General features: G+C 40.3%; 1 protein-coding gene across 3 annotated transcripts in view; it reads right to left on the minus strand.

Moving 5' to 3' along the window:
- alk (ALK receptor tyrosine kinase) overlaps positions 1–24,797 on the minus strand; it is a 946,171-nt gene that overhangs the window by 12,274 nt on the left and 909,100 nt on the right. For all 3 annotated transcript variants that reach the window (XM_061968449.1, XM_061968451.1, XM_061968450.1), the window contains 2 exons: positions 7,238–7,339; positions 6,270–6,404 (listed from right to left, as the gene is read on the minus strand). In XM_061968449.1, coding sequence (XP_061824433.1) covers positions 6,270–6,404; positions 7,238–7,339 — 237 coding nt within the window. The remainder of the gene's footprint in view (positions 1–6,269; positions 6,405–7,237; positions 7,340–24,797) is intronic.

The following is a 24,797-nucleotide window of genomic DNA, read 5'->3' on the forward strand; positions in this document are numbered from 1 at the left end:
CTATTTATTTATTCATTTATTTATTTATTCACTGTTGTGTTACAGATTGAGTACAAAGAAATGTGTTTGTAATTGCTGTGAAACGAAAAGAGGTAGAATTAAACAGACAGGGCTCCTTCTTTTCGGACATGAGAAACTTAGAAATATGTGATGTAATTGTATGCATGTTCGAAATAAACTCACACAATAACCATAACAGTTATCATGTTATTCTAAAATACTAAGGTTCTAAAAATCTCATAGTGTGTAGCAAACATAGTTGTTGTGTTTTTTTATCGAAAATAATGGTTCTATTTTTGTGTGCACATTGTCTGCACACCTAAAATTGAGAAGACCTCTATAAGCTTAGGCATAGTTTGAAGTGTGAGCTAATCTTAGACGAAGAGTTATTATGTTCTCAAGGACGTCAATAATGAGTGCCTGCTCCCATTATTTCTTTCAATTGACTTCTGTCAGATTGCAGATCAACTTCTCTGCCTGCTGACACCACACTCACAACATTTCTTCTGACATATATCGCTGAATATTGAATCTTTCATAGTTTTCCATACTAATCGGTTCTACACATTATTCTAATTAGACCTCTTTTGATGTGCAAACGACTAAATTGTTCGTCACATTACTTGCAGGAGACACAGTCATGTACTGCAACAAGGTCATTTTCAGGTAGATGAAGCACAATCGAGCAACATTTTTTTGTGAAAAAGTAAATATCACTATTGCTGATTAATGCCTTTTAATGCTGATCATAAACACTGATCCTGTCTCGCAGACACTGTACTTGTTTTTAGTCCCCCGGATGACAAGCGACGAGCACCCCCCGTGACCCCGAAAGGGACAAGCGGTAGAAAATGGATGGATGGTTAACAAGAGTCGAGAGCGAGGATAATATAACATTTGTACGTGTTTCAGTATTGCCACATTCAGTACATGACTCGTAAATTGATTGTGTCGATACCAATGGTTGTGTCAATATATTATCAATACTAGAGTGATTGGGTCGATATCCTTACACTGCAAATTATTTGCCACTTGCCAAAATATAAAATTGCATTTCTAGAAATGTCCTTAGTTTTAAGAGCTATTTACAGTGAGAAGGGGATTCATATGGCCCAATTTGTCGCAGTTTACCTGACACATGAAACGTGATGATTTTGGAGCGTGCACTATCCACTTTAGCCACCAGATGGCGGTAGAGGGTTGAATATCTTAAAATGTGTTTATTGCTTGTATTCAAACACGTGACTTCTTCCCATAAGTGAAAACCAGTGGTGGTCAACCAAGCCAAGATGGCTGTTGATAGAAAGCAGCGCACAAACTATCAGAGTACAAAAGAGGCTTAAATCTTCCTGCAAAAAACAGATATGTTCAAAAAAATCCAACTATGCAATGGAATACATCCCTATACTTTATCAAAAAAAGATTTGTAGAGTGATATCAAGGATTATACAAAGGTTGCCTTCTCAGACATATTGAACTATTATGCTCCAGACATCATTCTACACAAGAAAACAGATGAAAACGTGGAAAGGCACGGAGGTCTACAACTTCTTTGTGTGTGGCTGGGTCAAGGAAATTGGTATCAAGACTCTCCCGGATAAATATGCATCTTTTTTGCTTGGGTAAGGTTGCATTTCATGATTTAACTTCACGTCTAAAATGCCATATTTGTTGCTGTTACACAAGCTATTTACAAGTCATGCGTTTTCCTCGTCTTTATCAAAATACAACTATAGATGTCAACACAGTGTTTGTGCTGAAAGTTTCATTTATGATTGTTGCCTTTGGTAAAAGCGTAACTATTTAAGGTTTGGCTTGCATTTGCTTTCTTTTGTTTAGACTTGCCAAGTTGGTGCTTTTCGTAACACTCGTAGCAAACATGTGTTTAAAAAATAAAAATAATATCAAGATAATACTTACATGGGAAATAATAACAGCTAAAAGTACAAACCCTGTTTCCATATATGTTGGGAAATTGTGTTAGATGTAAATATAAACGGAATACAATGATTTGCAAATAATTTTCAACCCATATTCAGTTGAATATGCTACAAAGACAACATATTTGATGTTCAAACTGATAAACATTATTTGTTTTGCAAATAATCATTAACTTTAGAATTTGATGACAGCAACACGTGACAAAAAAGTTGGGAAAGGTGGAAATAAATACTGATAAAGTTGAGGAATGCTCATCAAACACTTATTTGGAACATCCCACAGGTGAACAGGCAAATTGGGAACAGGTGGGTGCCATGATTGGGTATAAAAGTAGATTCAATGAAATGCTCAGTTATTCACAAACAAGGATGGGGCGAGGGTCACCACTTTGTCAACAAATGCGTGAGCAAATTGTTGAACAGTTTAAGAAAAACATTTCCCAACCAGCTATTGCAAGGAATTTAGGGATTTCACCATCTACGGTCCGTAATATCATCAAAGGGTTCAGAGAATCTGGAGAAATCCCTGCACGTAAGCAGCTAAGCCCGTGACCTTCGATCTCTCAGGCTGTACTGCATCAACAAGCGACATCAGTGTGTAAAGGATATCACCACATGGGCTCAGGAACACTTCAGAAACCCACTGTCAGTAACTACAGTTGGTCGCTACATCTGTAAGTGCAAGTTAAAACTCTCCTATGCAAGGCGAAAACCGTTTATCAACAACACCCAGAAACGCCGTCGGCTTCGCTGGGCCTGAGCTCATCTAAGATGGGCTGATACAAAGTGGAAAAGTGTTCTGTGGTCTGACGAGTCCACATTTCAAATTGTTTTTGGAAACTGGACGTCGTGTCCTCCGGACCAAAGAGGAAAAGAACCATCCGAATTGTTATAGGCGCAAAGTTGAAAAGCCAGCATCTGTGATAGTATTGGGGTATATTAGTGCCTAAGACATGGGTAACTTACACATCTGTGAAGGTGCCATTAATACTGAAAGGTACATACAGGTTATGGAGCAACATATGTTGCCATCCAAGCAACGTTACCATGGACGCCCCTGCTTATTTCAGCAAGACAATGCCAAACCACGTGTTACATCAACGTGGCTTCATAGTAAAAGAGTGCGGGTACTAGACTGGCCTGCCTGTAGTCCAGACCTGTCTCCCATTAAAAATGTGTGGCGCATTATGAAGCCTAAAATACTACAATGGAGACCCCGGACTGTTGAACAACTTAAGCTGTACATAAAGCAAGAATGGGAAAGAATTACACCTGAGAAGCTTAAAAAATGTGTCTCCTCAGTTCCCAAACGTTTACAGAGTGTTGTTAAAAGGAAAGGCCATGTAACACAGTGGTGAACATGCCCTGTCCCAACTACTTTGGCACGTGTTGCAGCCATGAAATTCTAAGTTAATTATTATTTGCAAAAAAAAAAAAGTTTATGAGTTTGAACATCATATGTTGTCTTTGTAGTGCATTCAATTGAATATGGGTTGAAAAGGATTTGCAAATCATTGTATTTTGTTTATATTTACATCCAACACAATTTCCCAACTCTTATGGAAACGGGGTTTGTATATCAAACAAACCTTTAACAAAGTGATCACTGCAAACTCATGCGTTCGCGATTCTGCTCCCTTGGACTGGAGTGTCAGTTGCTTTTCTCATCGTTTCGTAAAATCTTGCACTCTTCCGCCCTTTTTGATTACCTCTCGAGGATCTCTGAAGGAACGTTCACCCTTTTCGCGATTTGAACGATTCGTAAAGCCGGAAAACAACACAAGCATCGGGCATTTCTTCTTCGAGAAATGCTAAATGCCGCCGAGTACCCATTGAAAACAGAGCTAGCTTGACCACCATGCGTCATTGGGCGGGACGTGAGCCGGACGTGACGTCAGTAACATCCCTGTGATAGTATTGGGGTATATTAGTGCCTAAGTAAAGTGCTGGTTTCCATAATTTTCAGCAGACTGCATTGCAAAATGATTAACAACCCCTCTGCCTCTCACGCAAGATTCAAACAGAAATGGGGCCTACTTATTTTTAGTCATTGAATTTAGATCATAATCTTCATTTTAGCATGAAAAATTCTTATTTGTCTATTCTAGTTTCTAAATGTTAAAAATGAGGAAACAAATATTCAAATAAGATATTTTGGTTTTCCCCCATATAGAAAATCTTGTTTAAGGATTTTGCAACATCCCGAGGATGCTTCGTTTAAGAATAGCATGTTGAATAATGTTTTTTTTTTGTTTTTTTTTAAATAAAATACCTTATTACATCTTAAATGTCCTAATTTCTCCATATACAAATCGTAATTTAAAATGTCTTTTCAAGTAAAATGATCTAACTGACTGGACAGATATTTTCACTAGTTTTTAGTAAAATCTAGTCTTTTCAGCATATATATATATATATATATATATATATATATATATATATATATATATGTGTATATATATATATATGTGTATATATATATATATATGTATATATATATATATATATATATATATATATATATATATATATATATAATAATAATTGGGATTTATATAGCGCTTTTCTAAGTACCCAAAGTCGCTTTACATGTAGAACCCATCAATCATTCACACTTGGTGGTGGTAAGCTACTTTCATAGCCACAGCTGCCCTGGGATAGACTGACGGAAGCGTGGCTGCAATTTGCGCCAACGGCCCCTCCGACCACCACCTATCATTCATCATTCAATTCACCGGTGTGAGTGGCACCGGGGGCAAAGGGTGAAGTGTCCCGCAAAAAAAAGGTAGAAAAGCGCTATACAAGTACAACCCATATATATATATATATATATATGACCGGTACTTTTCAGAGACGGTATAATACCGAATATGATTCATTAGTATCACGGTACTATACTAATACCGGTATACCATACAACCCTACTAGATAGTAGTTTTTGCTCTCGTTTAGTTAGTGTGTACTATTGACTTATTTTTGCTCAAACAATTGTATGTAATAAAAGAGAATAACGGACAAGTTTAAATATTGTTTTGATGTTGTTGAAATGAGCTACACTACTTTAAATAAAACATTGTAAACTTTATACGATCTTACTCGTGGATGATCAATATCAGAATCAGCAACATAATACCCTGATCGGAACATCTCCAGTCGAAGCAGATGGCCACCACACGAACCCTGTTTCTTTACCAAGGACTGTCTTTAACTTTACTGTGTTAGTGTGTGTAAATGCCCAACTCGGGACAGACACTGATAATTAGCCCTGGCTAAAATGTTGTAGTATGTCACATGTGTTAATGAAACAAACCCGATTAAATAAAATGAGGAGTTGGACGAGGGGCATCGCTAGTTGGTGACACACTCGGTCATATTTTTTAATGATTTCTTTCTTTATTTCAATGAATATCATCCGCTTCTTTTTCTCAGCACTGTCCTTCATGCTCACTTTCTTCCTTCCCATGCTCGGGAAAACAAAGTTGTGTCGCTTTCTAGCTACAAGCTAATGCTAGTGAGTAAGACCAGATGTTTTGAGCGGATCTCGCTGGGTTTACTTTGACATTTGCTACAGCAAATAGCGGAGGGACGTTTGTAACTCACATTTTTGCTTGCAATTTAATGCATAACAAATAGCCGTACGCTGAGGTATTATTTCATGTCTTCCTTAGTCTTGCTACGTGAAACATATGACCGTACAGTGCATCTTCATTTGGTTCTGTTACATAATGACAATTAAACATAAGGACAATGTAAAAAGGGTTTTTATGTTTTCATTTTTGATGAGGTGGCGACTTGTCCAGGGTGTACCCCGCCTTCCGCCCGATTGTAGCTGAGATAGGCTCCAGCGCCCCCCGCGACCCCAAAAAAGTGAATAAGCGGTAGAAAATGGATGGATGGATGGATTTTTGAAAATTTATTAAAGAGACAGAGACATCCTGGATGAATACCAAAGCTTCTCATCCAACCTGATGGCGCTCGAGAGGTGCTGCAAAGAGGAATGGGCGGAACTGCCCAAAGATAGGTGTGCCAAGCTTGTGCCATCGTATTAAAAACAAACCTGAGGCTGTAATTGCTGCCAAAGGTACATCAATAAAGTATTGAGCAAAGGCTGTGAATACCTATGAACATGTGATTTTTTAGTTTGAATAAATTGCGAAAAAAACAAAAACAAAAACAAAATTTTTCACATTGTCATCATGGGGTATTGTGTGTAGAATTGTGAGGACAAAATGAAATGATTTAATTTTGGAATAAGGCTACATAACAAAATGTGGAAAAAGTGAAGCGCTGTGAATACTGTATTTATCTGTGTGTGTGAGTTGTACATACACAGGCCCAGGGCAGTTTTTGGGTGGGTCCATTCTACCACCGTTAGTCACAAAGTCCAGCACTTCTTGGTTACTACGACTTGGATAAGGCATGTAGCCCAGCGAAAAGATCTCCCACAGCAGAACCCCAAAGGACCTTGTTGGAGGGAAAAAGAAAAAAGGGGTAAGAAGAAGGACAATCAAAAGCTCCATCAAAGGCTATAGAGCAGGGGTGTCAAAAAGGCCCCGAGGGCTGGATCAGGCCCGCAAACAGGTTTTATCCGGCCCCCGGGATGAGTTTGCTAAGTATAAAAATTAACCTGAAATTTTTGAACGAAAGAAACAGCTGTTCTAAATGTGTCCACTGGATGTCGCAATAGCAGTTCTTTGTATGTACAAAATAAACCACATTTTAGTACATCAGTCGAGGAAAATGATCAAATTACATAAATAACATCCTGTAATTTGATTTTGTTATAATTTTTTTCATCTTTATAGACTGAAAATTAACACCAATGAGTTGACTGATGAACATTATCACATAATTTTTTCAGAAAATATCAATAACAACAAATGAAGTTAGAATACTGTTAACTGCAACATGTCAGTGTAAAAAAACCAACAACATTATGATTTGTACATTTCCAGAAAGTGCTTGTTCTATTTTTAAACAAAGAAAACAATCTGAAGTTGTCTTTATTTTTAAGTTATCGTGCCGTGATTTTCCCACTTCGGCCCACTTGCTAGTAGATTTTTCTCCATGTGGCCCCCGATCTAAAGTGAGTTTGACACCCCTGCTGTAGAGGATAAACAAGAGCGGATTAAAAAAAGACACATGATGAAGAATAAAAAAAACAATGGGCTGAGGGTTGGACATGATGAAGGACAAGAGGAAGAAAGTGTGAACGTGAATCACTTGATATGGAGTGATAGTGATGGCACGTTTCTCTTCATGGTCCTTAAAGGGGGAGGAATGTAAGGGCGCCTCACCATGTGTCTGTTTTTGATGTGAAGATGCCCTCCATGAAGGCTTCAGGTGGCATCCACTTTACGGGCAACATGGCACGGCCACCTTTCCTGTAATAGCTTGCCCTGTTCGCATGCACACACAAACACAAAACACACACACACACACACACACACACACACACACACACGCACACACACACACACACACACACACACACACACACACACACACACACACACACACACACACACACACGCACACACACACACACACAAATTAATGCAACAGGCAGGAGTAGGCGTATAATATTAGGATGAAAAGCCTAGCAACAGCCTCAAAAACAGAACATTGAAACATAACAATTAATACCGTGGGAGTATTAGCACTCTGATCCAAATCAAACATCTTAGTAAGAAGGACTGGATGAGAAGTCTTTATCTGCCAGAGAAGGTGGCGGGAATGTTATTTGTTTTTTTCCCTCTTAGGTCGGGCGGTGTCAGATCCATTTTTAATGCTCACTCGCTGTTGGCGTCATTGGAGAAATGATCTAATGTTCACAGTGTGTGGTGGTGGTGGTTGTAGAGTGACAGTGACCGTCATGACAGCTCACGCGACATCTTGTTAATGTCCTTCAGAGTCCTCCAAGAAAAATGGACACGTATCAACAAGTGTCAGCTGGAGGGAAAAACTAATTTTGACATGGTTTATAGCAGGAGGTTATTTCAAGCTCTTCAAAATGAGCAATGCTATATACCTTTCATTCTGTATTCTGTCCCAAAAAATTAGCATTTCGACTTTATTTAAATGGGTTGCATGATCACTAACAAGGGACTCTGAGCAGCTATTGCAGTGCATTCTGGGACTTGCAGCATCAGCACCAGCCAGATGTTGCAGTCCAAATGAAAATGCATTAAATTGTTTCTCAGGATTAGAGGAAAATGTTAAAAAAATAACTCTTAAAAAAGGGTCAGATTAGTTAAGTTGTCAACCTTGATGTCAGACAAAACATGGTGCAAAAATGTAGGAAGAATTTAGGACAAGGGTGCCCAAACTTTTTGACTTGGGGGTCGCATTGGGCTAAAAAAAAAATGAGTCGAAGGTTAAAAGCCGACTCCATGCTTATATATCAAATCAAATCAAATCAATATATATATATATATATATATATATATATATATATATATATATATATATATATATATATATATATATATATATATATATATATATATAGTGTTGGGTTAGTTACTGAAAACCAGTAACTAGTTACAATTACTAGTTACTTTATTTCAAAAGTAACTCAGTTACTTACACCAAAAAGTAATGCGTTACTGGGAAAAGTAACTATTTAGTTACTTTATTTTCTTCTTTTTTTTTAAAAAGCTCCCATTAATGCCCTTTTAGCCTTCATTTCAGTACTGTTATTACACTGAAGAATAATACAATCTGTTGATCAACTTGATATATATATATATATATATATATATATATATATATATATATATATATATATATATATATATATATGTTAGGTCAGGAAAAAACACAGAGGCTAATTCATCCCTACAAGCCTGTTTCCCTGCAGGGAAGATCCAAATACCATGCAAAGAAATATTGTGTACTATTAGTGGGCGCGTTGCGCGTGATTGATTGTGTGCGCAATTGTTGCGTGGTGCAGACCACCTTATTTAGATGAGGGGACATTTACTGCACATTCATGTTATCATGCTCCTACCTGTGGCATTTTGGTATGTTTTCAAACAAGCAGGAGACAGCAGACAATATAACTTGCTGTGTAACTGCAACTAGTTGCAAGCAGTTATTTAACAGTTAAGGAGCATTACCTTTGAACCTTTTGAACCACCATTTATCTGACTGATTGTTCTTAAGATAATGTTTTTTATCTTATGTTTTTAAAAAAAATATATTTGACCTCTGTTTTAACTGATATGTTTTAATCTGTCCTTTGCCTGTACTCTATTTTTATATGTTTTTTGTTTGTATTGTACAGCCCTTCGTTTTTCAACGGTGGTTGTTTTTAAAAGTGCTTTATAAATAAAGTTGATATGGTATGGTATGGTATTTAAGGCTCATTTTCAATAGCTCACTTTCAAGAAACATGTTGCGGAAGGCCATTTTGTGAGTTGCACAGTAAAAGGTTGAGCAGGTCCTGGGTTCGATTCCCGGGCTAGGAGTCTTTCTGTGTTCAGTTTGCATGTTCTCCCTGTGACTGCGTGGGTTCTCTTTCCATAGGTTTTTTTCATAGTAATTTACCGTGGTAGTTATCAACTGTATAATTTACAGATTCAACATCAACATACCGTAATGTCCTATACATCATGACTGTATTTTTTTGAATTGTAATTTAGGTTATTTACTGTTTATTGGTTTGCGGGAATCCTCTGCATTTACTACTGTGATAAACTATTTTGGATTTTACGGTGTTTTACTGTTGCTATTTAACAATTGCTTACAGTCATTTTTACAGTGTGCGCTCATTAGAGAGAGGCTGCACTTACTCCGCTGAAGATGCAAAAAAAATGCATACTTCAAAAAGTATTTTCAATATAAGAATGTTTTAATATATATTATATGTGGAAAAAAAAACCAAATGTCATTAAAAAAACCCACTAACCAAAACCAAAACGCATAAGTGAATTTGTTTTAATTAGCCCCAGAAGTTCTCTAGCAGCTATAAAATTATAAAATGATGTTACTGAATATTTGTTATTTTTGACCGTCCAAAATGTTGACACACACACACCTAGGACAGGTAAATTGTGTCTGTCCATCGTCTGTCTTTGCAGCGCAACACTGATCCTGCAGTTGTGTGTGTCAGTTTGCACATCCTTCTGACACGTGCTAATTAAAACATGTGTGCTAAATGATTATGTTTGCATTTTCTCCTCCCAGTATTCTGAGTGTTTTGATGATCAGCATATAGTGTGCATATTAATGAAGACACAGATGCAAAATGGACTGCACGCCTTATTCTGCTCTCTTAGCAGACACAATCCTCATTGCACACGTTTAGCAGATCAACTTTGCGTGTGCTATCAGGTTTGCACATGCAAACCTTTAGTAAATCAGGCCTTAAGTGTTTACATCACCTTTGCAGTATTTCAAAATCAAAATCTGAGGGTGATCTTTTTTTCCCTGGAAAAAAAAAATCAGAGTAGTTTAGAGTTAAAAAGTTGCCAAATCTGTGAGCCATTGGGAAACGTAAACAAAATTGCAGCATGCTCCCACCCTCCTCTAATGAAGTAAGATGAGGTCTGTAATTACAAAGGGTAAATACCTGGTGAGGGTGTGCAGAGATCATTGTGCCAAAAAATAGATTAAGAAGAAAAAACAGGAAACAAAAAACCCCAAAAATCTTAGCTGCTCAAATATGCATTAAAAGCATCTTTGACAGCCTAACCTTTAGAGGAAGGAACATTTTGAGATGTTTTGTTTCAAGGGGGAGAAGAACTGCTCAAAGGTATGTCTTTAAAGAAATTTTCTACAATGGAACAACACCAGCACAAACACACGCACACAGACACGCACACTTTCCTGCCATACACTGCTCAACTTGATGAAACTTAATCACAGTTTGACTACAATGTTGCATAAACCATAAAGCCAGTAACTTTCAGTCGTTTGTATCGACGCCAACGTTTGATACACTTTGACCTTTCAGCAATACAGTCAAACATAAACAATAACGACACTCTGCGAAAATATATAAAGGCAATCTGTCGTTTGCGTTGGAGACTGACAGCTTTTGGCTGGTGACTGAGCTCTCGTCATGTCAGGTGTTTGAGGACTCATTTGCTCATCATGTCTTCATTCACTTCCAATGCACAGACTGATTACGCCGCTTATTGCTGCTGACGTTAAATCCTTTGTTAGAAACGCTTACTGTTTTAAATTCGATTTCATACGTAGTCCTCACTTACTGTCACCTTGAAGCCATTACATACTTGGTTTTTATGCTGTTTATCTTGTAAGTACATTTCTAGACTAAAGGTACCCGTTGAACATCACTACCTGCATCACAGATGAAAGAAGACAGATACCAATTTGGGTCAAAATCTAAACAAACAAAAAGAACAAAGTGCTGCAGATAACGTTCGCATGAGGAAAAAGCATTACACTCTCTTATTCCTTTGAAAGCACCCAAACACCCTCCTACATTGGAAAGGACAAAACTAATAAGCTCTTAAAAGGTTTTTAATGAATTATGTTCCTACGTAATGGGTTGACAAAAGCACTAAACTCTTTTTTTAAGTATGAACAACTGCTACCTATTTTGTTGTGAGAAACACTTCTTTTAAAAACCTTGTCAAATATCTGCTGCAAGGGGCTGTAGTCATTCAGAGAAGATAGAGATGTATCATATACAAAGAATGATACCGTAAATTCCGGACTATAAGCCGCTACTCTTTTCCTACACTTTGCACCCTGCGGCTTATTAAACGGTGCAGCTAATTTCTGTATTTTTCTTCGGCAATGACCATAATGCAAATAGTTTCCATAAAACACAAGCAAAGACACTGAAAAGGTGTGTTATTGTTTGTGCTTTGGTGCCATCTTTTGGACGAGTTTGCTCACTGCAGATGCTGCGGGGTGAATGTCTACAGTATTTTCTTCTATTTAAAGCTTTTCAACCAGAAGTACGTTCCGTCTTCTAGTAATCCATAGTGTTTCTACTCGTATAGATTCTTCATTCATCACTCCAAGCAACGTTTGTAAGTTTTAAAATAACTCTAAAACAATTCATACTTACTAAACCGTCCCATGTGTGATGTCTGTATAGGAGTGTTTTCATCTATATTTGTACTAGTTATTATATTGTAATCAAGCTAGCGTCGTTAGCATTAGCTAATATGCTAACACGTTTACGAGTGTCTGTGTTTGTATTATTAACTTACATTCTGTTTGTATTGTTCCAGTTTCGCAAATTCAACGCCACGTGGACTTATTGAGTCTGTTTAGCTATATAGCCCTATATATACATATACATATATATAAATATATATATATATATACATTTACATATATATATATATATATATATATACATATACACATATATATATATACATATACATATATATATATATATATATATATACATATACATATACATATATATATATATACATATACATATATATATATATATATATATATGTAAATGTATATATATATAGGACTTCACGGTGGGAGAGGGGTTAGTGCATCTGCCTCACAATACGAAGGTCCTGCAGTCTTGGGTTCAATCCCGGGCTCGGGATCTTTCTGTGTGGAGTTTGCATGTCCTCCCCGTGACTGCGTGGGTTCTCTCCGGGTACTCCGGCTTCCTCCCACCTCCAAAGACATGCACCTGGGGATAAGTTGATTGGCAACACTAAATTGGCCCTAGTGTGTGGATGTGAGTGTGAATGTTGTCTGTCTATCTGTGTTGGCCCTGCGATGAGTTGGCGACTTGTCCAGGGTGTACCCCGCCTTCCGCCCGATTGTAGCTGAGATAGGCTCCAGCGCCCCCCGCGACCCCAAAGGGAATAAGCGGTAGAAAATGGATGGATGGATGGGATATATATATATATATATATATATATATATATAAATACCGTATTTTTCGGACTATAAGTCACAGTTTTTTCATAGTTTGGCCGGGGGTGCGACTTATACTCAGGAGCGACTTATGAGTGAAATTATTAACACATTACCGTAAAATATCAAATAATATTATTTAGCTCATTCACGTAAGACACTAGACATATAAGATTTCATGGGATTTAGCGATTAGGAGTGACAGATTGTTTGGTAAACGTATAGCATGTTCTATATGTTATAGTTATTTGAATGATTCTTACCATAATATGTTACGTTAACATACCAGGCACATTCTCAGTTGGTTATTTATGCGTCATATAACGTACACTTATTCAGCCTGTTGTATGATGACCGGGACGCATGGTGATGCGGGGTTTCGCTCTCCCAGGAATGCAGATCGGGCTTCGGACACAGCGTGCAGGTGAGAAATGATTTATTTAAGAAATAAATTATCCTGGAATATACAAAAACGTGCTTATAGCACTTAAGGCAGAAACAAAAGGATCTAGCGTGGGAGCTAGAAGGTAAACAGAGCCTTTAGTGTGGGAGCTAGAAGGTTTAACGTAGGAAACAAAAGTCGTCATCTGTTGTATGGAAACAAACTAGGAAGCAAGACAGAATGACAGGGAAGGCAGGCTTAAATAATAATGTCAGTGATGACAAACAGGTGCGCGTCGGGAACACACGCGGCAGGTGAAAACAATAAGCAGCCATGGCAACAAACTCAGGTGTACAAACAGGCACTCACGGAGTCCAAAACTAACAAAAAGGCGGACGACCACGGAACGGAATGTGGCCGCCGAGAAGGTGGCCGCGAGTGGCGCCAGAAGTTCAGCAGCCGGAGAGTTATATGACGACGTCTCGGGTGTCGCTGCTGTTTGCGCCATTGGCGTCCATACACTAACCTCCGAGAATGCCGCTTGCGCAGCCAGACCACTCGAGGTCGCTGAGACGATGATGAGGGCGAGGAAGGTGGCGGCGCCCTAGAAAGGCCCACCGGAGACGAGGAGAGTGCAGACGTCGCCGTGGAAGCAGGAGGAGTCGACGTCGCCGTGGAAGCAGGAGGAGTCAGCGCCGGCGTGGGCGGAGCCAGTGGCTCGTCTGCCGGCGTGAGCGGAGCAGGCGTCCAGGCTGTCGTTGTCGTTGCCGTGGAAGCAGGTGCTGGTGCGGGAACCAGACTTGGAGTCGGTGCTGGTGTGGGAACCAGACTTGGAGTCGGTGCTGGTGTGGGAACCAGACTTGGAGTCGGTGCTGGTGTGGGAACCAGACTTGGAGTCGGTGCTGGTGTGGGAACCAGACTTGGAGTCGGTGCTGGTGTGGGTACCAGACTTGGAGTCGGCGCTGGTGTGGGAACCAGACTTGGAGTCGGTGCTGGTGTGGGAACCAGATTTGGAGTCGGTGCTGGTGTGGGAACCAGACTTGGAGTCGGTGCTGGTGTGGGAACCAGACTTGGAGTCGGTGCTGGTGCGAGAACCAGACTTGGAGCAGGTGCTGGGCGTGACTTTGGCGGAGGTGGCCTGGCCGGGGGTTGCGGCTTAGCATGCCGAAGGACTGGTGGTGGCGGCCGGGCAGGAGGTTGCGGCTTAGCATGCCGAAAAACCGGTGGTGGCGGCCGGGCAGGGGGTTGCGGCTTAGAATGCCGGAGGACTGGTGGTGGTGGCCGGGCAGGAGGTTGCGGCTTAGCACGCCGAACGACTGGTGGCGGTGGCCGAGCAGGAGGTTGCGGCTTAGCATGCCGAAAAACTGGTGGTGGCGGCCGGGCAGGAGGTTTGGGCTTGACTGGGCGCAGCTGTGCCCGCCCACTAGCAAAGCACCCAGTACTACCCCCCCCCTCAAGAAGCGGATCCCAGGCATGTCTTGTGCAGTCTGGAACAGTCTTTAGGGGTGGGTGGGGGGAGGTAAGGAGGGGGGTAGAGTCTTCCCCTTTTAATTGTCCAAATTGTCTATTCATCTCCCCAATATGGGACTGCAGGGACAACCAGGAGGGAGAAAACAGAGGAGTGGGCGGAGCTTGAGCCATAGGGGGTGGGGCCAAAGTAATTGGGGGCAGAGCTTGAAAATCAGAAGGTGACTGGGACTGACTAGACTTATATTTTAAAAAAATGTCCTGATAATGCTTAATTGTAGAATTAAAGTCATTTGGAGGCGGCTGACAGAAAGAGTAGACTGAATTAAAAAAAATGTCTTCGTCTATGACGTCATCACCAGTGGACGGGATGACGTCAGCCGCGCGGGTCTCCAGCTGACTGACAGCCCAATCGGTGAACTGCTTGGCAAAATGAGTGATGGGATTACCAAACATCGGCGGAGGGGAATCCTGGGCTGCTTGGCTGTGTTCCGGAGGGAAGAATTGCGGGGGTGGCGCGTCTATGTCGCGAGCTGAAGCCGTTTTGTGCGACTTCCGCTTTTGCTGACGCGTGCGAGCGGACTGAGAACTGAGAGCGGACCTCCCCGGGCCAGATGGAGTCGATCAGGACCAGAACACCTCCAGGTCCCCATATCATCTCCTCATCTGGATTGCAGCGGAGCGTCTCTGCCTCCATCGCTCGGAGGACCATCCACGCACCTTCATCTACCTCCGTCATGCCCGCAGCGAGAGAGCTTCTTCTTGCTTCCTACTGTGACGACCGGGGCGCATGGTGATGCGGGGTTTTGCTCTCCCAGGAATGCAGATCGGGCTTCGGACACAGCGTGCAGGTGAGAAATTATTTATTTAAGAAATAAATTATACTGGAATAAACAAAAACGTGCTCATAGCACTTAAGGCAGAAACAAAAGGAGCTAGCGTGGGAGCTAGAAGGTAAACAGAGCTTTTAGCGTGGGAGCTAAAAGGTAAACATAGCCTTTAGCGTGGGAGCTAGAAGGTTTAACGCAGGAAACAAAAGTCGTCATCTGTTGTATGGAAACAAACTAGGAAGCAAGACAGAATGACAGGGAAGGCAGGCTTAAATAATAATGTCAGTGATGACAAACAGGTGCGCGTCGGGAACACACGCGGCAGGTGAAAACAATAAGCAGCCATGGCAACAAACTCAGGTGTACAAACAGGCACTCAAGGAGTCCAAAACTAACAAAAAACACAAGTGCCTCGAAAACGTAAACAAAAATATGATCATCATAACATGTTGTTCACTATTCTTTATTTATTTTAAATTGCCTTTCAAATGTCTATTCTTGGTGTTGGGTTTTATCAAATAAATTTCCCCCAAAAATGCGATTTATACTCCAGTGCGACTTATATATGCTTTTTTCCTTCTTTAATATGCATTTTCGGCAGGCGCGACTTATACTCCGGTGCGACTTATACTCCGAAAAATACAGTGTATATATATATCGGGGTTGCAAATATTGAATCACACCGTAGCTGTGCGTTATTAAAAGTTGAGAAATGTTCATGATTTTTGCATTAAAACAAGACTCGGCAGTACTGGCTTGATTGGCACTTGTTGGTTTGTTAGCAAGCAGGATTAAAAAAATACAAAGCTCATTTGCGGAGGTTTAACCAATGTGTGAAGCAAATACCCATGACAATATTGCAAACCTTTTTTTTTTAGCAAAATAGAATGTTGGCCCCCCGAGAATGCAAATAGTCATGTCCCCTTAAACTTTAATGAACTTCAGTCAAAATGATGAATCCTTAATCAATTTCAAGATGTCCATATTTTAAACAGATGGCTGATTAAAAACTGAAACTATCCCTTTTTTATTTTATTTTATTAAACGTTTTTATTTATTTAATTTTTTAAAATGTAAATTTCTAAATGCCTTTTTGATTAAAAAAAACTCCCAAACAAAAAAACAAAACAAAAAAACAAAACCCATCCCAGATCCATTCATTTTTTGCACCACGAGTGAGCTGAAGCCTATCCCAGCTGACTTCGAATGAGAGGAAGCCGATTTCTGAAAGCGTAGTGAATATGTCTTCACGAAAGAAGTTGTTGACGAGACCACAATGTGTTTCTAGTTCTTTTATTTACATCACCACTGTGCTAGCAAGCGTGTAAGGGAAGGAGACGAGCATGTATGAGTGCGCCTGTGGCTCTCCTCTCGGAATATAAAAAGCTGACATTAAGCTCCATCCCCTCCCTCGCCGTGACGCCCTTAAAAGGACTTGCATGTCCCCTGTCACACAAATAGGGGCCGCGTCGTGACGCAAATACAAGCTGCAGACAGCGAAGCGTAAGTTACCCTGCCCTTCCTCTGCACATAAAAAGCAAGATAAGGCGAGTCTGAGCACAAGCGCTGTGGGCTGCAATATAAAACCAAAATCTTAGTGAGGCACCTGGAAAACTGACATCAGCAATTAAATCAAGCGCTCCTAATGTGGCGCCCTGGGGAGAATTGTACAACAACCTTAAGCGGATGTGACTTCAAAACCCTCCCTGTCCTCGTCTAAGGCCTGGCATAGAGTGCTGGGGCGACATAGCAGCATGTTGTGCCACATTCCTCCTGCTTTAGTCTTTTACCAGATGAAAGCCTCAGACCATTGCCCTGCTGAGTGGGGCGCTCATGGCAGCATGGCTGTGTTAGAAATGTTGGGGCTAAGATTAATGAGAGGCTGGTTGCACCGTAGATTGACAAAGATTAAAAGAAGGAGTTAAAAGCATCCTCTAAATTGCGCTCTAACATCTACTGGGCTTAATGAGCCTCAGGGACAGTGCAATAGTTCAATGCACTAATGAAATTCAAACTCAAGGCCCGGGGGGACATATCTAGCCGGAACATCAATTAATGTGGCCCGCCACATCAATTAATGTGTCCTGTCACATCAATCATGTGTCAAACCACATCTATTAATGTGGCCCTCAACGCCATTTTAAGTGGCCCTCTACACCTTTTAAGTGGCCCTCTATGCCTTTTAAGTGGCCCTCAATGACATGTAATGTGGCCCTTGTTGCCATTTAAGTGGCCTGCCACATCACATAATGTGGCCTGACACCTTATTTTATATGGTCCGCAACATCATTCATCGGACCTGCCACGTCATTTTACATTATGTTGCCCGCCACGTGATTTAAAATAGTCTGCCACTATTTATTATGTGTCCCTCCTCTTAATATGGCCCTCCACATAATTTTACGTGGCCCGCCACATCATTTAAAGTGGTCCACCGCGTTATTTATTGTGGACTGCTATATGATTAAAGTGGTCTTGTTGTATGTCTCATTATTTTATGTTACGCGTCGCATTTGTTATACAGCCCGCCACACCATTTCATGTTTTCCGACATGTAACTATATATTTAAACTATATTTATACTATTATTTAATGTCGCCCGCCACTTTTATGTGGCCTGCAAAAGGGTGACAATAATAAAGCTTTTTCTGGCTAAATGTACAGGTATTTGTTTGTTAAATTCTGACAGAAAAAATGCACTGCATGCAATTGCATATGTTCTATTATTCAATATTATATGATCATGCAACATGGTGTTCCAAGCATTTGGGGGGGGGGGTTAGCTAAATACATATTTAAATATGCTTGTCACCTTGACTTATGATTTCAAAGCAAGCTATCCATAAATATGTTAGTGAAAAATATAATAATCAAAAACAGTAGACTGTGCAAAATGTGTAACTGGGCTTATTTTACATTTACATGTCGCGAACTCGCATGGCTGCAGTATTTGTGACCCCAAGATGCAGGAACCAGGACAGCGACGATCAGGTAAGATTATTTAATTCACTCAAACAGAGAGAAAGCAGTCTTGCATGTAACATATCTCAAAAGGGTAACACTTTATTTGGGGAACATATTGACCATTAATTAGTTGCTTATTAACATATAAAATTAGTAACATATTGGCTCTTAATTAGTCATTATTAAGTACTTATTAATGCCTTATTCTGCATGGCCTTATTATACAACGACCCTAACCCTAACCCTAACCTTAACCCTCTCACCCTAACCCCAAACCTAACCCTAACCCTAACCCTAACCCATACTTGCCAACCCTCCCGGATTTTCTGGGAGACTCCCGAAATTCAGCGCCTCTCCCGAAAACCTTCCGGGACAAATTTTCTCCCGAAAATCTCCCGAAATTCAGGAGGACCTGAGTGACGTGTCGACAGCCTGTTTTCACGTCCGCTTTCCCACAATATAAACAGTGTGCCTGCCCAATCACGTTATAACTGTAGAATGATCGAGGGCGAGTTCTTGGTTTCTTATGTGGGTTTATTGTTAGGCAGTTTCATTAATGTCCTCGCAGCACGGCAACAATACACAACGACAGCAGTCATGTTTTCGTCTACCGTAAAGCAGTTCGTCTGCCGTAAACAGCAATGTTGTGACACTCTTAAACAGGACAATACTGCCATCTACTGTACATGCATATGTGACATTAACATCTACGGCTTTTAGAGAGTGCAGTGCACAACTGTGCACACAACAAGGAGACGAAGCAGAATGCATCATCAGAGAGGGTGTTCAGCATGGTTAGAAAAATAGTGACAGAGAATAGAACAAGGATGGACAATTCAACCCTTAACTCAACAATGAGTAGATGAGTGTTATGTGTGTGTATATGTGTAAATAAATGAACACTGAAATTCAAGTATTTCTCTTATTTATATATATATATATATATATATATGTGTATATATATACACATATATATGTATATATATATATATATATATATATATATATATATATATATATATATATATATATATATATATATATATAGCTAGAATTCACTGAAAGTCAAGTATGTCTTATATATATATATATATATATATATATATATATATATATATATATATATATATATATATATATGAAATACTTGACTTGGTGAATTCTAGCTGTAAATATACTCCTCCCCTCTTAACCACGACCCCAACCACACACACACACCCCTCCCCCCACCTCCTGAAATCGGAGGTCTCAAGGTTGGCAAGTATGCCCTAACCCTAACCAAATAACTTTAAATTAAATCTTTGTTATTTACAATATGTTCTCCTAGTATACAAATACCTCTTAATTAAGTCTTTGTTACTTAGAATATGTTCCCCATACTAAAGTGTTACCCTCAAAACATAAGCCAATCCTCGAGCCCTGAGGAGCGCGCGAACAGGCATAAAAAGAAACATGCTGATTGGCAGCCGGTCAACAGCAGGTGAGGGGAAAAACAGCGCTCAGCGGTACAAGTAGGAAATGGAACCAAAATAAGAGCACTGATAGGGAATAAACACAAAACAAGGAAGCACAAACAGAAATGAAGTCACAGATCGTCACATTACAATTCATTGCTGCAAAATGGCCCACAGAGGGCAGCCATAATTCCCAAGGCACGATCCTATCACAGCGGTGTTATTTAACAAGTCACCTGTCTGTGTGTATAAGTAAACTAAATATTAATACATCATTGTGTCAATCAGAATCAGCTTTATTCGCCAACTAGAAGTTGAATTCCGGACAACATCGCTCTGAACTAAAGTAGTAATACTAAGTGCATCCATTCGAACATGTGATGTCAGGCTTCCATAGCAATTTTAAGTCTAGAATTCATTGAAGAAATATAGTAAGTACAGTTGGATTGTAATGTTCAAGAATTACAATTGTTAAACTTATTTAAAATGAACTTTAATAATAAATAAAAAAGTTTTTGTAAATGAAGCTATTTTGGGAAATATGCTGAGATAGTCACATGACAACAGTGAGATGCAGATTGCTGGTAAAAAGTGCACAAAGTTTGCAAGAGACGACTCGAAGGCTAAAGCGATCTGTGATTTACTATTGTTGAGGAAACTGGCTTTTGTCAGGACAAATCCACAGGTACATTTTTGTCAATTCCACATTTGTTTGAGTCCTTCTTACTTCCAGGTGTGCACAAAATACAATTTAAATTTAAATTAAAAAAATAATATTATTGGTCTGGCTGAAAGTTATCTGTTTCGGTATCGACATGAAAAAAATAATATTTTGCACCTCTGTTATATACTGTATAGCTAGGCAACTGGCGGCCTGGGGGCCAAAGTTTTGTTTGAAACTTGGGAGACAGATATTTGTTCAGCATATTCCTAAAAACACAAGAGTGCTCCTGTTTTATAGAGGAACTTGGACCACTATAAACAGATTGGCAGATCCTTGCATTGACATTTGAACCTTGCTAGAAAACATAAATCACTGGGGTCCATACTTGTGGTTTACATAACCATACTTGCCAACCTTGAAACCTCCGATTTCGGGAAGTGGGGGGTGGGGGCGTGGTCAGGGGTGGGGCGGGGCGTGGTTGGGGGCGTGGTTAAGAGGGGAGGAGTATATTGACAGCTAGAATTCACCAAGTCAAGTATTTCATACATATACATATATATATATATATATATATATATATATATATATATATATATATATATATATATATATATATATATATATAAATATATATATATAGATATGTACATCCTGAAAATATGCAAACAACTTGCATAAATAAATATTAACAGCTAGAATTCACCAAGTCAAGTATTTCATACATATATATATATATATATATATGTATGTGTGGGAAAAAAATCACAAGACTATTACATCTCTACAGGCCTGTTTCATGAGGAGGGGTACCCTCAATCATCAGGAGATTTTAATGGGAGCATTCGCATACCGTGGTTTATATAGGGCACAGAGTGGGTGGGTACAGGCTGGTGTAGGGGCGTGGTGATTGGCTCATGTGTTACCTAGGAGGTGTTTCCGTCTATGGCGGCATGCTGTTACAATTTCGCTGCGCTTGTTGAGGGATGACAGGTCTGGACGGTAAATAATAAACAGTTTCTCTTTCAAGCATAGGTTGCATCTTTTATTACCACTATTGTAAGGTGTGCTGGATGCAAGAATTTGCCATGTTATTGAATATTCAACATTATTGTCTTTGAGGTCCCAAATGTGTTTGCTGAGTTCTGTGGTATTTCGCAGGTTTTGGTTCCTGAAAGAAGCCTTGTGGTTGTTCCATCTGGTTTTGAATTCTCCCTCGGTTAATCCTACATATGTGTCGGATGTGTTAATGTCCTTGCGTATTACCTTAGATTGGTAGACAACTGATGTTTGTAAGCACCCCCCGTTGAGAGGGCTATCAGGTTTCTTTCGACAGTTACAGCCTTTGTTGGTTTTGGAGTCGCTCTGTCCGGGGGCCGACGGCTCATTTGCAATTGTTTTGTTGTGGTTTGAGATGATTTGTCGTATATTGTTCATGCAGCTGTAGCTCAATTTAATGTTGTTCTTGTTGAATACTTTTCTTAGGGTGTTGTCTTTGGGAAAGTGTTTGTCAATCAGATTGAGGAATTTGTGTCCAATGTTAGTTGAGACGTTTTTGCTGTATAGGGGGTTGTACCAGATGATGTCGTTTCGTTTTCTGTTCTTTTTTGGCTGGTTTCCTGGCGTGGGTTCATAGGTGAGGGTGAAATTGTATCCGCTTTCATCAAGGGCTTTTTGGTACGGGGGGGTTGCTTGGTCAAATTCAGCTTTGCTAGATGACAGCATCGATAGCCTTTTATTGATTCCGGTAGGTATTCTTTTCGTGGTGGTGGGTGGATGGTTGCTGTCATGGTGCACGTATTGGAGTGTTGTGTTGGGTTTCGTGAATGGTTGGTAGCTGTTATTTCTCAGGTTGAAAGTGACGTCAAGGAAGTTGACGGTTTGCTTGTTGGCTTCAATCGTGATCCGTAGGCCGTTCTCTTTGAAAATTTGGCATATGCGCTTCTTGGTATTCTCGCTGCTCCTTGGCGAGGCGCGACACACTGCCAGTCCGTCATCACGGTAAATACCAAGGTTCAGATTGAGGCTAGCGAGCTGGGAGAGGAGGAAACTCCCAACGAGTTCACACGTTTCTGCTCCGTCAAAACTTCCCATAGTGACGTCAAATGTTGCATTGTTCTTTTTTTGCCATTTTGACATTTGTTGAGCACTGTACGACGATCAGAAATGGAAAAATTCAACATCGACTACTCCACGAAGAACATTCCCATACCCGCGCAGAATGACTACAAGCTAAGGCTCATAGAAAAGACGGAACACTTTCTAAGAAGGATGCGGTGGAAAGCACATTTTTTCCTCCACCCTGAAACAAAAGGAACGCAAAAGAAAACTTACGGATTCAAATCTACCAAGAACCCACCCACAGTTGAGGAACTAAAGGATTTTGAGAACGACATGCTCAAAATGATACAATCAGTCAAATTCAAGCCAATCCGCAACCCACTCCTCACCAAGCTGAACAATGACAAGGAGCGCATCAAGAAAGTAAACAACCTCATCATAGCTGCCGATAAAACCACAAACTTCTACAGAATGGACATACCAGAACATCACACCTTACTGGGCAGAAGCATCACCAAATCATACAAAAAAGCGCAACCCAACACCTTACAGAACATCCACCTGGAAAATAAAAGGATCGCGGCTGAACTGGACATTGAGGACAGGGTGGACGCCACAGCCAACAAGGAAGCCTTCATCACATTGAAGGACCACAAACCCAACTTCGCAAATAACCCAACATGCCGACTAATAAACCCAACTAAATCTGAAATAGGAAAAATCAGCAAAATAATCCTGGACAGAGTCAACACAAAAATCAAGGACAAAACACCACTCAACCAATGGAGAAATACAGCATCAGTAATCAAATGGTTCAACAACATCCAAGACAAACAACAGCACAACTTTATCTCCTTTGATATCGAATAATTTTACCCTTCCATCACGCAAGACCTACTGACTCAAGCACTAGACTTCGCCTCAGACTACGACTCAATCACAGGCAACGAAAGAAACATCATCATCCACGCAAAAAACTCCATTCTCATCCACAACAGTACACCATGGCAAAAAAAGAACAATGCAACATTTGACGTCACTATGGGAAGTTTTGACGGAGCAGAAACGTGTGAACTCGTTGGGAGTTTCCTCCTCTCCCAGCTCGCTAGCCTCAATCTGAACCTTGGTATTTACCGTGATGACGGACTGGCAGTGTGTCGCGCCTCGCCAAGGAGCAGCGAGAATACCAAGAAGCGCATATGCCAAATTTTCAAAGAGAACGGCCTACGGATCACGATTGAAGCCAACAAGCAAACCGTCAACTTCCTTGACGTCACTTTCAACCTGAGAAATAACAGCTACCAACCATTCACGAAACCCAACACAACACTCCAATACGTGCACCATGACAGCAACCATCCACCCACCACCACGAAAAGAATACCTACCGGAATCAATAAAAGGCTATCGATGCTGTCATCTAGCAAAGCTGAATTTGACCAAGCAACCCCCCCGTACCAAAAAGCCCTTGATGAAAGCGGATACAATTTCACCCTCACCTATGAACCCACGCCAGGAAACCAGCCAAAAAAAGAACAGAAAACGAAACGACATCATCTGGTACAACCCCCCCATACAGCAAAAACGTCTCAACTAACATTGGACACAAATTCCTCAATCTGACTGACAAACACTTTCCCAAAGACAACACCCTAAGAAAAGTATTCAACAAGAACAACATTAAATTGAGCTACAGCTGCATGAACAATATACGACAAATCATCTCAAACCACAACAAAACAATTGCAAATGAGCCGTCGGCCCCCGGACAGAGCGACTCCAAAACCAACAAAGGCTGTAACTGTCGAAAGAAACCTGATAGCCCTCTCAACGGGGGGTGCTTACAAACATCAGTTGTCTACCAATCTAAGGTAATACGCAAGGACATTAACACATCCGACACATATGTAGGATTAACCGAGGGAGAATTCAAAACCAGATGGAACAACCACAAGGCTTCTTTCAGGAACCAAAACCTGCGAAATACCACAGAACTCAGCAAACACATTTGGGACCTCAAAGACAATAATGTTGAATATTCAATAACATGGCAAATTCTTGCATCCAGCACACCTTACAATAGTGGTAATAAAAGATGCAACCTATGCTTGAAAGAGAAACTGTTTATTATTTACCGTCCAGACCTGTCATCCCTCAACA

This window comes from Nerophis lumbriciformis, linkage group LG08, assembly GCF_033978685.3.
Source record: "Nerophis lumbriciformis linkage group LG08, RoL_Nlum_v2.1, whole genome shotgun sequence".
Lineage (NCBI taxonomy): Eukaryota > Metazoa > Chordata > Actinopteri > Syngnathiformes > Syngnathidae > Nerophis > Nerophis lumbriciformis.